This window comes from Heliconius melpomene, chromosome 21 (assembly GCF_056956725.1).
Source record: "Heliconius melpomene rosina isolate 202511_hmr_F chromosome 21, ASM5695672v1, whole genome shotgun sequence".
NCBI lineage: Eukaryota > Metazoa > Arthropoda > Insecta > Lepidoptera > Nymphalidae > Heliconius > Heliconius melpomene.
Genome location: NC_140409.1, coordinates 5,185,459 through 5,198,206, shown reverse-complemented (window position 1 = coordinate 5,198,206; position 12,748 = coordinate 5,185,459). Strand labels below are relative to the sequence as shown.

At 30.4% G+C, this 12,748-nt stretch overlaps 1 protein-coding gene across 1 annotated transcript in view; it reads left to right on the top strand.

The window, feature by feature from the left end:
* The window catches only part of LOC146526971 (period circadian protein-like), a 48,768-nt gene that overhangs the window by 13,657 nt on the left and 22,363 nt on the right, over positions 1-12,748 (top strand). The window contains exons 17-29 of the mRNA XM_085206155.1: positions 362-500; positions 1,259-1,363; positions 2,416-2,517; positions 2,959-3,108; positions 3,742-3,893; positions 5,658-5,804; positions 6,476-6,556; positions 7,970-8,152; positions 8,369-8,473; positions 8,650-8,751; positions 9,194-9,331; positions 9,996-10,096; positions 11,209-11,228. Of these exons, the coding sequence (XP_085062281.1) occupies positions 362-500; positions 1,259-1,363; positions 2,416-2,517; positions 2,959-3,108; positions 3,742-3,893; positions 5,658-5,804; positions 6,476-6,556; positions 7,970-8,152; positions 8,369-8,473; positions 8,650-8,751; positions 9,194-9,331; positions 9,996-10,096; positions 11,209-11,228 (1,525 nt within the window). The remainder of the gene's footprint in view (positions 1-361; positions 501-1,258; positions 1,364-2,415; positions 2,518-2,958; positions 3,109-3,741; positions 3,894-5,657; positions 5,805-6,475; positions 6,557-7,969; positions 8,153-8,368; positions 8,474-8,649; positions 8,752-9,193; positions 9,332-9,995; positions 10,097-11,208; positions 11,229-12,748) is intronic.

Here is a 12,748-nt window from a genome sequence, read left to right as displayed (position 1 = left end):
ATGTGCATGTTTATTTGAAATTCAATTCAATTGAATAATCAAATGTCTTATTTATTTATTTATTGTAAACAATATATCCAATTATGTGTTGTGTTAGTAATTACATAAATAAATTATGAATTAATTTCTGTTTTAAGTAGACATGTTATTGGGCAGTCGTGACGCAGAAGAACAGCGTCTGTAAATGCAGTTGTGACTTCGATCTCCACTCGAAGAAATTAATTATTTTTAATTTCTTCGCTCTGGCAGAGCACAAAACTAGTTGAGATCCGCTACTCAACACGCAATGTCTCCATTTTTTTTCAGTGAAAGTAAAAATACTAAAACGATATATAATTAATTATATATATTTCATATTTAGCCTCACGGTATTAAGAGAGCTTCAAAGCAGTTAGAAGAACCAAGTGGGCACAAGCATCGGTGCTCACCTCCACGACTTCGAAGGAGGCAAAGTCCAAATTTAGTTAATGTTTCTCAGCCTACAACTGTCTCTCCAACCGGTAAGTTGATTATTTATTAAATATAGACAATATATATTCAATAAGAATAATGTCTACATTGATTATTACAAAAAATAGTTTTTTTTTAATGTTATTGTTAGCATCTAACAAGTTTATTCATTCATTCATCCATTTGTTCGCTCTGGTGTAGAGGCACGGCGTTGAGTTCTCCCACTCTACACGCAATGTCCTCAGAATTCATTCGGCAGAAACTAGGGAACAGAGTCTTAACAGTAGGTTTCCTTTGCCTACCCTGTTGTGTGCGGGATACAGCGTGAAGCTGATTTGATTTTTGATTCTTTTTTATCTAACAAGTTTAATCACATATATATTACATTTGATTTCATACGATGGATTTGGAAAATAATAACGATCCGTTTTATATTTTTTTTTACAAAATTGTAAAATTCGTTTCGGTTTGGTTTTTTCGTCGGTTACAAACGACAAAAAACCGATGGTTTTCCATTCCACGGACAATTTTATATATTAGTTAATCTTAACAAAGAATTTCTTATATTAATAAAATGTAATATTAACCTAAGTTAATTTGAGTCGGCACCAAATTATCAAAAATTGAAGATCCTTAAATTGCCACCAATGAAAGAAATAACTAAATGAATGAAAAACGTTGTTATTTGAAAGGTTTATTATATTTTGTTTTCAATATTTTTAAACTTTTTAAAATTTCTTGTTAACTTTCCATTTAAATGTATACATACCTAAATAGTGAAATAAATTCTATTAAACATAATTTTCAGTGAGTTCACCTTGGGCAGGGACTTCTGTGAATGGTATGAATACGTTCATACTTGGTCTGGGAATACCACAACAAATGTCAATAATGAGCCCCATGCACGTGCCAGGTAAGCAATATGGACTTACAAGTCGCCAATCTCACGAACTACTGGTTCAATTTGAAAAAATCTTTTTGTATTGCATAATCTATTTATTGACAAAGGTACACGTTTATTGTTTTGATGTAACACACTGTACCTACCGATACCTAAGTTACCTCGGACATTTAGAATGCCTTACGTCTTACATAACTCTTAAGTATTTCCATTTAACAAAAATATTAAATAAAAAAAACCCCAACATAAGTGTTAAAAGTAAATAAAATATGAAATTATAAGTGGATCAGATCAATGGAATTTGTGTACACCCTATCATCAACTAGAAAAGAGCTGATGATATAGAATCAACTGAAAATATTTTCTTTAATACTTATAACACTTACGATTAAGTCATTTTCCTAACAAAAAACTACATCAAAATCGGTTCATCCATTTCGTAACTACGAAAGTCACTCAGTATATACACGTGCTAGATTATAAAATTTAAATGTATTTAATATATGATTTACAAAGAAATTTAAAAACTATTAAGCAAAGAAAACATTATAATAACAACGTCATTACGTATATTATTTACAAACATTGCAACACTTACAAATTTGATATTTGTTTTATTTCGATATATAGAATATTAAATTTTGTACCTTTATGCAAAAGGTATAAAATTATAGACAATTTTATGTAATGATATTATAATTTACTTTAGACAAATAGTGTTATTATATATACGGTAAAGTTTCAAAATTAAACCAGCAAGTAAGTAGTAAGGCGCCGTGGCTCAGAGGCATTGGTTTTGCTTGTAAACGGTACGGTTGTGGGTTCGATTTCTGCTCGAGTTATTAATACTATTTTTACAATTTTGTCCCTGCAACAAGACAAAAGTGAATACCGCCATTTAACACGAAATGCCTCGAAAATTAGGCAATGCGTGGGGAACGGAAGTGTCCTCACACTAGGTTCGCTCTCCTACCCATACCCTAATGAAATATGCGGGTTACAGCGTGAATATTTTCGCGCTTTTAATTAAAAAAAGTTATTTAAAATAAATTAACTTATTACAGGCATGTTCCCAATGTACTATTCTCCAGCGGTTAATCGACCTATATCTACAACCGAGGCCAGCAGTGGTAATGTCAATACAACACAATTCCAAGGATTTGCACGTAAGTTCCATTGATTTCTAGTATTTTCTTTTTATATCTTCGTTTCACTTTCTAGCTGGGCAGGACGGACGGACGGATTGTGTTAATACCTTTTTTTTGTTGACGCTCTACCCAAATTACGAGATATTGCATGTTAAATGGCGGAACACAATGTCGCACTTTGACTTGTTACCAGAGCAATGTAATGAAAGTAATTCACTACCCCGAGTGGGTATCGAACCCACAATCGTCACGCTTTCGACGTCTTTATTTATGTTATATTATATAAAAATACTCTATAATAAATATATAAACCAGATATTTTTAACTTTTAAAAAGTATTATTTCACACTAAATGTAGAAAAATATTTTTTAGAAATCATATAAAATTATAACTGATGTTTTTTGCTTTTAGTTAGAATGTTTATATGGTGTTCTAAAATAATTTTTATTATATAACAGATCCTGTAAATTCAAGTGCAAATGGAGGACAATTTCCACATCTCAGTGAAGGGAGCGCCATGTTTTGCATAAATTCGCCAAGTACAAGCGCTGCTAGCAGACCCGCAGTCACCAATAGTGCTAATATGCACTATCAATCTCAACATCTAAGTATGTATTCTTTTATATATATTCATACTAGTGGCCCGCTCGCCATTTAAACCCGTTTAAACTAGACAATTATTTATTTACTATCAAAAAAAAAGTTAGTTTCAGGCAGAGGGTACTAAGTGTCAAGACACTCCGTTCTCCACTTTCTGTCGAATTCTAGAGGCATTGCGTGTTGAGTGGCAGAACACAACGCCGCGCTTTGCCTCTTCACCAGAGATTTCACTTCCCACAACCGTAGCGTTACAGTCACCCCCTTGTTCCGCGGTGCCACGACGACCTCAATTCTATCTATATTTTATATCTTTCTATCCTGGATTACTGTCATGTTCTAGTAACATTATAATTTTAAACACAATGTTTATTTATTGAATTTCAGCCAATTCAATACAACATTATTTTACATTATTTTTTTTATTATTATTTTACATTAATTTACTCGAAAAAATATTTTATATTGATATAACTTTTGTATTCATGAACCGATTTAAATAAGACAAACAACAAATGTCAAGGAAAGTTAGCCACAAACGAAATACTGCATTCAATTCGGTATCGGCCGTTTGTATCAGAATGGGTTATGGATCTCCAGAACATGATTTTCCATACATTTATATCTACAATATTTTTTTTCAGTGCCCTGCATGATGTTTGGCCAGGCTGTCTATGGATCGCCATTTATGTATTCATCGGTTGATCCCCAAGTGCATGCTATGCAACAGAATTTTGTAAATCCTAATATACAAAATTTCCAACCCCTGGGCCTTTCCGGCAGAAATTACGAAGAAGTGAGTTTTTTTTTAATATTTTATTTTGTACATAATATGGCAAAAGGGGCTTGCTTTATATTAACAAACTTGTAACATGTATCACATTATTTTATAAGAAGAGTTCTGTGAGAGAGAAATATTATATGTTGTTGACAAAATAATTTTATTTACATAGTAGTGATTTAACATTGTTAATACATTTCAAATCAGAGCTCTTCTTAGATTTTACATTTGATTTTGGCAACGGCTTTCAACAAATTATTATTATGAGCGTTTTTTTTTTCCTAAATAATCTCCATATATAATTAGTTAAGTGTTTTGTAGTTTATATACGTTTTATTTTGTTTTGTTTGATATTTATATTTTAAGATTATAATATGTAAGTTAATATAACTCGCGGACTTTAGGAATAAGTGAAATAGGTATCTGAACTATCTGATCATTTAAGGCGTAGGATATAAAATGGATTTAAACATAAAGTTAAAAGAAATAAACAATTGCTTATAACATAAAAAGGTGTTTATAAAACATAGTTTTTAAAAGTTACTTAAAAGTAAGCCTAATTTATTGACATTTGAGAAAATCATACAATATATATATTTTTAAATAGAATTAATAGTTTTGTATTCGAACTTATTAAAAAATCCGTTTGTTTTCTACTTTATAAACATGTACATTTTTAATCACTAAACATGATGAGCATTTCAAATTACAATAAGGAATGCTTATTGTTTTTTTGTATATAATTTTGAGGGTTAAATAAAAATGTCAATTGCAAAATCAGTATCAATATTTATAGTAAATATATATAAATATTTACAGTTCTTTGCATATCCCCTCAATGTAGGGCACTATATATAATATTAAATAGCTTTTTTACGATAATTTCACTAGATTGTGGACATAGTTACACCAAGGTGGTATTAGTCTGCTAGTCGATAATAAGTTTCGTATATAAGTATTGGCGATGGAAAATGGCGGTATTTAACAATAAATATAATATCAACTGACAGACAAATGCTATACCTAATCAGCCAGTAACATTTCCTCTTGCACTTTTTTTAATAATAGTTACAAAAACTTAATTTCGTCATGTATGTACCTTGTGTGCAAGACTTAATTAGGTTTTTTGTCATACACCGTACAAAGCTTACTCGCTTCAACTCATGTTAACATGCACACTTGCTTCTTGCATTAACATTAAAAAACTAATTTTATTTCCATTATCATATTTATATATGTATTTTATAAATATAGTATTATATATATTTTTCTGCATATAACGTTTGGCATTTTAATATTAGTGAACGTTTTATTGTTGTGTTAATTGTTTATTAAATTCGTCGATGCCAGTCGTGGCGCAGCGGCATTTTATTTTTTTCACTCTGGTGCCACTCAACACGCAATGCCTCCAGAATTCGGCAGGATGTGGGGTGCGGAGTGTCTTAACAGCGGTTGCAGCGTGAAGATAAAAAAAAAATCAAGAATAATAATACATGCCCTAATACTGAGCCCACCCATTACATTACAAAAGCAAAATTCATTCTCACATTAAAACTGCCACTGTAAAGTTGATATTCAGACATAATGGGTGGAATTTATTACTTCAATTGCTATATCACGTAACACCTCAACACGTCATAATTACTTCAAATAAGTACTCATTTAGAAATTATACAATAATACTGTCGCTTCGTCAGCTCATTTAACAAATGTTAACCCAAAAGCTTGAAATATTTAAAATATTTTATAAGTCAATCGTATAATGAAAATACATCGCAGGCGTGTAAGCTTACTTTGCCAATGAAAACCGGCAAATGGTTTACCACGAACACCCGGCGAGAGAAGACTGCAGAATCACAATCAAATGTACAGGATGGGATAAAAACATGCGACGTCCGTCATTCTTCTGTTGGCACCTCTAATAGGGTATGGCATTGATGGAAACTTCCGTTTATATGTAGGGTAAACCAAAGCTTGCTCATGGAATTGAGTGGCGCAGTAGGGGATTCCCACTTTGCGTAATGTATTATTTATTATTTTCATTTTCTTCACTCTGCATATATTGGCAATACTTATAAAAATACCGTAATGGGTAACAAACCGTAAATCGCAAGTATTTTAGTAACTGCCATATATTTATGCATTTTTATAACGATGCCTTTAAAATCCTGAAGTGGGCAAGAGCTGTATGGTTTACCCTACTATTATTGTTATTTGATAGTTTAGCGTAAATACTGTCATCGATAACGATTTATTTAATTGTAATAATAGTATATTACAAAACCCCATCTTGTACTGGAACATTTCAACCTTGGAACTTACACTTGTCTAGACTACAAAGACGCTCCAAGTATTATTAGTGTTAGTATATTGATTTGATATTTTTTCATATGTTTGTTGTAAATATTTCACGTAACATCATATTTTCAATCGAACATTATTAGGCATATTTGAAATAAGGGGACATGACGAGCAACAGAAAACAATTATTTCTGAATATTAATGAAATCTAAATAAGTTATTCAAATTTAAATGTGTAAAATTATCATAATTTATATTTCAAAGATCATTGCTAAAGTTCGTTCAATACCTCGTAGAGTTCGAGCGGCGGCTGCGACTTACAAGGTTTGGTAAGGAATTTTACTTCTGAAATGAGATCTTCATTCAATCATGTTCAGGTTAGAATAAGACAATGGGCCTAAATGTTATGTGGTCGTATATATGTTAGTAAATAATTTATTTTAGTTATATGTTTTTGCTTAGTATTTATTTTATGCAATTATGTTACACCTATAAAGCTTTCAGTAACTTGTATATAATGTTTCTAGTAACATGAACAAAAAGATGTGTGTTCAACAAGTGATCGTTACTCGCACGCAGGCATGCTGCTTAACATTATATCCCAGAGTATGACCGGCATGGTGGCTGTTTGATGAAGATCCTTGATAGAAATCACTTCCAAATTTCCAACTTTCTTATATATTTATATAAATTATATATATTTGTGGGTTTAAATTATTCGGATTTTCCCAAATTCCAATTATTCGTATCAGGACTATAGTAGATATGACAATGGGTTGTCAAGTTCAAGTTCAAGTCACTTTTTATTCAAGTTACAAATCTATGTTTACTTATGATTTTGATATCATAAAATTAATAAATGATTATTGTAACCCTTCTTGACATAGGTAAGTTGATGTTCATACGCGCTCATGTCTACATTTTTTTTAAGATAAAACATCATTAGACGATATTCACAAGATATGTATATCGCATCTACTACCCTACTACCCACAGATATATAACAAATCAATTTCTACATGAAGTCAGAAGCACAAGTAAATATGGTTTATTATAAATTATTCTATTTTTTTCATATTTCTATTCGTATTCTAAAGTTATTATATTCGATATTTTTCCGATGTCGTCCACAGATAATCACTGAAAAATAACCATATTAATAGTATATTGTTGTTGTTGTACAAACAACTCTTGATACTTACATAGATGATAGGGCATCATGCACTATTGCCTTCATTAGACGAGCTTTTCAGAAAAAAAGTGAATTTTATTTTGTAATTACACTTTCTTTCGTATATTTAAATGATTGTTCATGCTTTTGCTTATTGTATTATTTCTGTTTTTTTTTCTCAAATTTGAAAATAAATTATTATCATAGTTAATATTCATCATTAAATAATATAAATAAGTGATAATTAGAGTTGTAAATGATGTTTTATGTATTACTTTATTAGCATAGTATATTTGAAATTAAGTAAATACTTTATTACTTGATTATTTTTAGACGATATTGTTATATATTACACTGGCTATCTTTCAACGTTTTACCATTAATTGGTTGTGCAAGAAGATTCTGCTCAGTACCCGTTAGTTATGTCCTATTGATATTTATTTTTAATCGGTTGTATATATAGAAATATACTCATTTTAACTCTTTTCCGTTAAAAAGGATAGTAATCCGTTTAAGAAATAAAGCCTAGTGTTATCTTCTGAAGATTTTTGTTAGTTTTTACTAAAGTACTGGCAAACATCTTTGTTGCTATATAGAAATTATAATATTTTGCCATCAGTGCACTGAGCGACCAGTTCAAGATCAATTGAAAAGGAAAAGCCACCGTGGCAATAGTGATGGCACTATCGAAAAGACTGATGAGGAGTCTAGCTACTCTTCTTTCTATTCGTCATTTTTCAAGACTGAATCTGGAAGTACTGAAGAGAGTGATGTGAGAAATACAAATAGAGAAGATGGAATGGTACGTACACGCCTACTGCTTTTCTTTTATAGGAAACTACACTGACGGCTTTGTGGTGCCTTTATCGGACATTGACAAATCGGATTCTTCCACTCTCTATGCCTGCACGTTACCAGATATAAGCGATAGCAGTTACAAGAGAAAACATATAAGGGCCCATGCTGTTAATACTGCTCATATAATTTAAAGTTATTATAAAATTCCGTTTATCAACAGTTGTGGCAGAAGAAAAGGCGAATGGGTGATACCTCACTAATGTCAAATATTGATACGGGCAGCACAAACGAGCCACACCCTATGAAAGTCACCAGAATGGAACAAGTAAGTATTTTTTTTACATTTTTAAAGTACTATTCCATATTAAGGATAGGAATAAACTTTAGACATTGTATAAAAAGACGCCTAAATAAAGGATTTGTTTAGCAATTTGTGAATTGTGAGCACTACCAACTATTAAATATTTTATAAACAGTACTAATCAGAATTTCATTTTGCAGGTTTGTCTCACATCAGAGCTTATTTACAAATATCAAATTCTAACGAAAAATATGGAGGAGGTGCTAACCCGCGATAAGGAAAAATTACAAAAATTTGAACAAGTCAGTGCCATTATTATTAATGATAATTAACCATCAAGATATGCTTAAAACATATTCGTTTCGACAAAATTAATTACGAGAAACTTGCCAGATAATGTTACTGCAAATATAGCTATACGCAACCGTCGTGGCGCAGGGGCACAGGGTCTATGTGTAAACGCGACAGTCGTGGGTTTGTTTCCTACTTGAAGGAGTGAAGATGTTTTTAGTTCCTTGCTCTGGTTATAAGACAAGGCGCGGCTTTGAGCAGCGTCACACATCATGAAATATCTAGGAAATTGGGAGTGCGTGTGGAAAGGATTGCCTTAACCCTATTTAGTGCTAAGACACTCTTCTTCTAGCACTCTGTCTCTCTGGCTTTCTGCCTCTTTATATGGCGGGATACAAAGTAAAGTTATAAAATGTGTACCTAAATTTGAATATTTATTTCTTTTACTTTCAGCCTTCAATGGTGAACGAGCAGCTGGGACAACTTTACCTAGACTTACAATTAGAGGGAGTCGCCGCAAGGCTTACACTAGAAGAAGGCATTACCAGCTCCAGCAGTTCTGGTGAAGAGACCCCGGCGAAATCATCAAAGGTATATATATGTATAATTTCTTTGTTCATTGATTTCGACAGCAAAAATTCGCAGGATAAGCAAATCACTTCTCCTATATATATAACGTGTTCGAGATGAGACGAGACGTTATATCGGTGCACGATATAAGAAGAAAAATAATAATCGAAAATAGAATGTACGTAGACGGCGAAATTTCAAAATTTTGAAAACAGCTCGTTTTACTATATATTTTTAAGTCCATATTAATATTATAAATTATTATTGTCTATAACTTTGATATAGAATTTAATATTAGAGTAGACTCTCCTAAACTTCATAATTAGTCTTTCTGTATTATTTATAAAGTATAAGGTTGACAAAAAAATGCAATTACGTGAAAAATAATTAAAGATTTTAGACCGTCGTAACGCAACGGTTATGGTTTCGATCGCCACTAGAGGGAGTAAATTATTATTTATTAATATTTTCTTCTCTGGCACAATGGCAAAAGCCCGGCGTTGAGATCCGCTACTCAATGCTTTGAAAAATTGGGCGGAAAGTGGAGAACGGAGTGTCTTTACATTAGGTTCCATTATGCCTAACCTGCCGTAGCGGGATACAGCGTGAAGTTGATTTTTTAAAGTATACATATGAGTGATATAGAATTAATTAAGAAATTAATCGAATGATATTCATATTAAAGCAGATTCGGCGTCGAAAACGAGAATACAGCAAACTGGTGATGATATATGAAGAAGATGCACCATTGCCGCCGCCAGAGGACGCAGGGAGCTCATCCAGATCGTAGTACTTGCACTGCTTATGTCCATACAGAGCATCCCGAAATAAATATATAATGGTAGTTTATATAAAATAAGAACAAAAGTCGCTCGAATTTCTTTACGTTGCAGTTGTTGTTGAACGTGCATCACAACTCACGTTTTTACAAATATTTAATTATTTTTACAAAAGATAAAAATATATATCTGTGCGGTAGATACTCTTATAAATATTAGTAGGTGTCGAGTGAATAAAGTTTTAATGTATGTGATAGTGTATGTGATAGTGTTATGTAAAAAAAACTAAAATCCTAACAGAATAGTACCTATTGTAAACGCGATGATTTTAGGTTTGATTTACACTCTGGAGTGAACGAATTATCACTGTGGCAACCAACACTCAATACACAATGTCTTAAAAATTGGGTGGTGCCCGGAGAACGGAATGTCTTAATATTAGGTTTTTTTACCTGGCTTCCTATTCGTGAGACAGCGTTAAGTTATTATTTAAAGTATATATTTTTAAAGTATGTAATTTTTTTATGCTTCAGAATTTTACTCTTTTCGCAATGGATACACAATATATCATACATAACATGTTGTATAGATAATATGTTAGCAATTGTTTTTTAAGTATACCTGTTAAATATTTATTATTTATATACTCGTATGTCTATAGTTCTTATATGTTCAGATTTTCTTTACATACTTTTCACTTATAAAAGCTATAGTTTTATATTTAATGTTTTTAAATGAAAATTAAAATCTGTTTTTCTTCCAATATTTAAACAACATAAATTGATATGTATATGCAATCCAAATACCCTATAAACTTTATATTTATATTATATTTTCTGAGAAATTCACTAATTAGAATACCTTATATTAATATTAAATGTAAATTTTACATACATTAAAAATACATACTATATTTAATAAAAAAAATGGTAAAAAATTACTTTAATATTATAGAATTTGTTATATTTTACTTAAAGTGTATGTTTACATATATTTTTTATTGGTTATGGATTTCCTCTATCTGTGTAATATATTATGAAGGTTTCAAGTTTCAAGTACTATATTTGAGGAGATTGTTATTTTCAACTAAATTTAAATTAAGTTCTTGTTCTTTTTTAGACATAGTGTGCATTATGATTGTATTTAGTAAGAAATATATTATATAAGCAATTTTATTGAGAGATTTTTGTTGTTACGCACATATTATATGCATTGATTTTGCATTTATATTTTAATTGTGAGAATTAATTTCAATGTTTATAAGTTAATTATTATAAAAAAATCTAAAATATATTTTTATTAGTTACCTTAGTTAGTTATTGTTTATAAATTTTAAGGAGACGAGGGTAGAGAGTTTTTATAATTTTACTGGGACATATACAATTTTGAAAATGTATTTTCTTATATATATTGATCTAAATTGTGCTAACTGAAATCTATAAATTATACATATATTATATTTACATGATATTCGAACTACATATAAGTATATATGATAGTCAACGTGAGATGTAGATATATGTCTCACGTTGACTATCCACTTATATGTAGTTCGAATTTTACGTAATATACTAAAATATAAATCTGAAATTATTACGTTACTATAATATGATTATATTATATTGTGATATAATATTTTATACGTATCTTTTATAAAGCCGAAATCATGTTAGTACAAAAAAAAAAATATAAAGGACCAAAAATGTTTCTCAGAAATTAGTATATTTAGAAATAAAGAGTATTGACGATTGTTGAAAATAGTTGAATTTTTATATATTTTATAAGAGAATGTATTCAATTTGAATCATATGCAAATTATGAATATTTTATACCTTAAACATATAAAAGTTAAAGCCATTTCGACTTGCATAGAGTATATTATAATGCTTCGTTTGTTTTTATAAGTTACTTTTATATACCTACTTTCAAGTTTATATGATAGTTATTTTTTAATTTGATGTTAATTGTGTAATTTACTAATCAATGTTTATAATAAAAGATGTATTTAAAATTTGTTTTTCTTTTATTTATCCCAATGTTTTGGTGACTTAGAGTTTGGCCAAGCAGAAACATTGCTTGTTTTTGTTCTTTAAAACTATAACCCCAACATAGATATTAAAACTTTAAACCTAGTATTTGTTGTATTATATTTGTGCTCCACAGATATAAAGATATCGACATGTAGGTTTACACATACTTTTTTAATAAAACATTTTTTTTGGATTGCTCTCATGTGGAACTTAATATTAAAAATAAATACGTAAACCGTACATATGTATGTCTGTGGTGCTAATCCCTGTTCGGAGAAATGATATTGATTTAAATTATTTCCAATTCTTATAATGTCCTTTTCTATAAAGATAAAGTGTGGCGTTGAATTTAGCCACTCGACGAGCAATATGTCTAATTATAATAGAAAATGAAAAAACACTATGTTTTACAAACACATTAGGTTTTCTCTGCTCATGGCTATAGGAAGGGAAAGGGGGATCGGGTGGGCCCTGAGATGAATTAACGTCTTAGTTCATAAGTAACATCAAGTTAAAAATATTTCTCTATATTACAAACAAACGGAGAGAGGAAATACGTATACATTAAGTAGAGTTACTACTATTTGTAAGAACTTCTAGTGTACAACATCAAGCTTGAGTAACGTCTT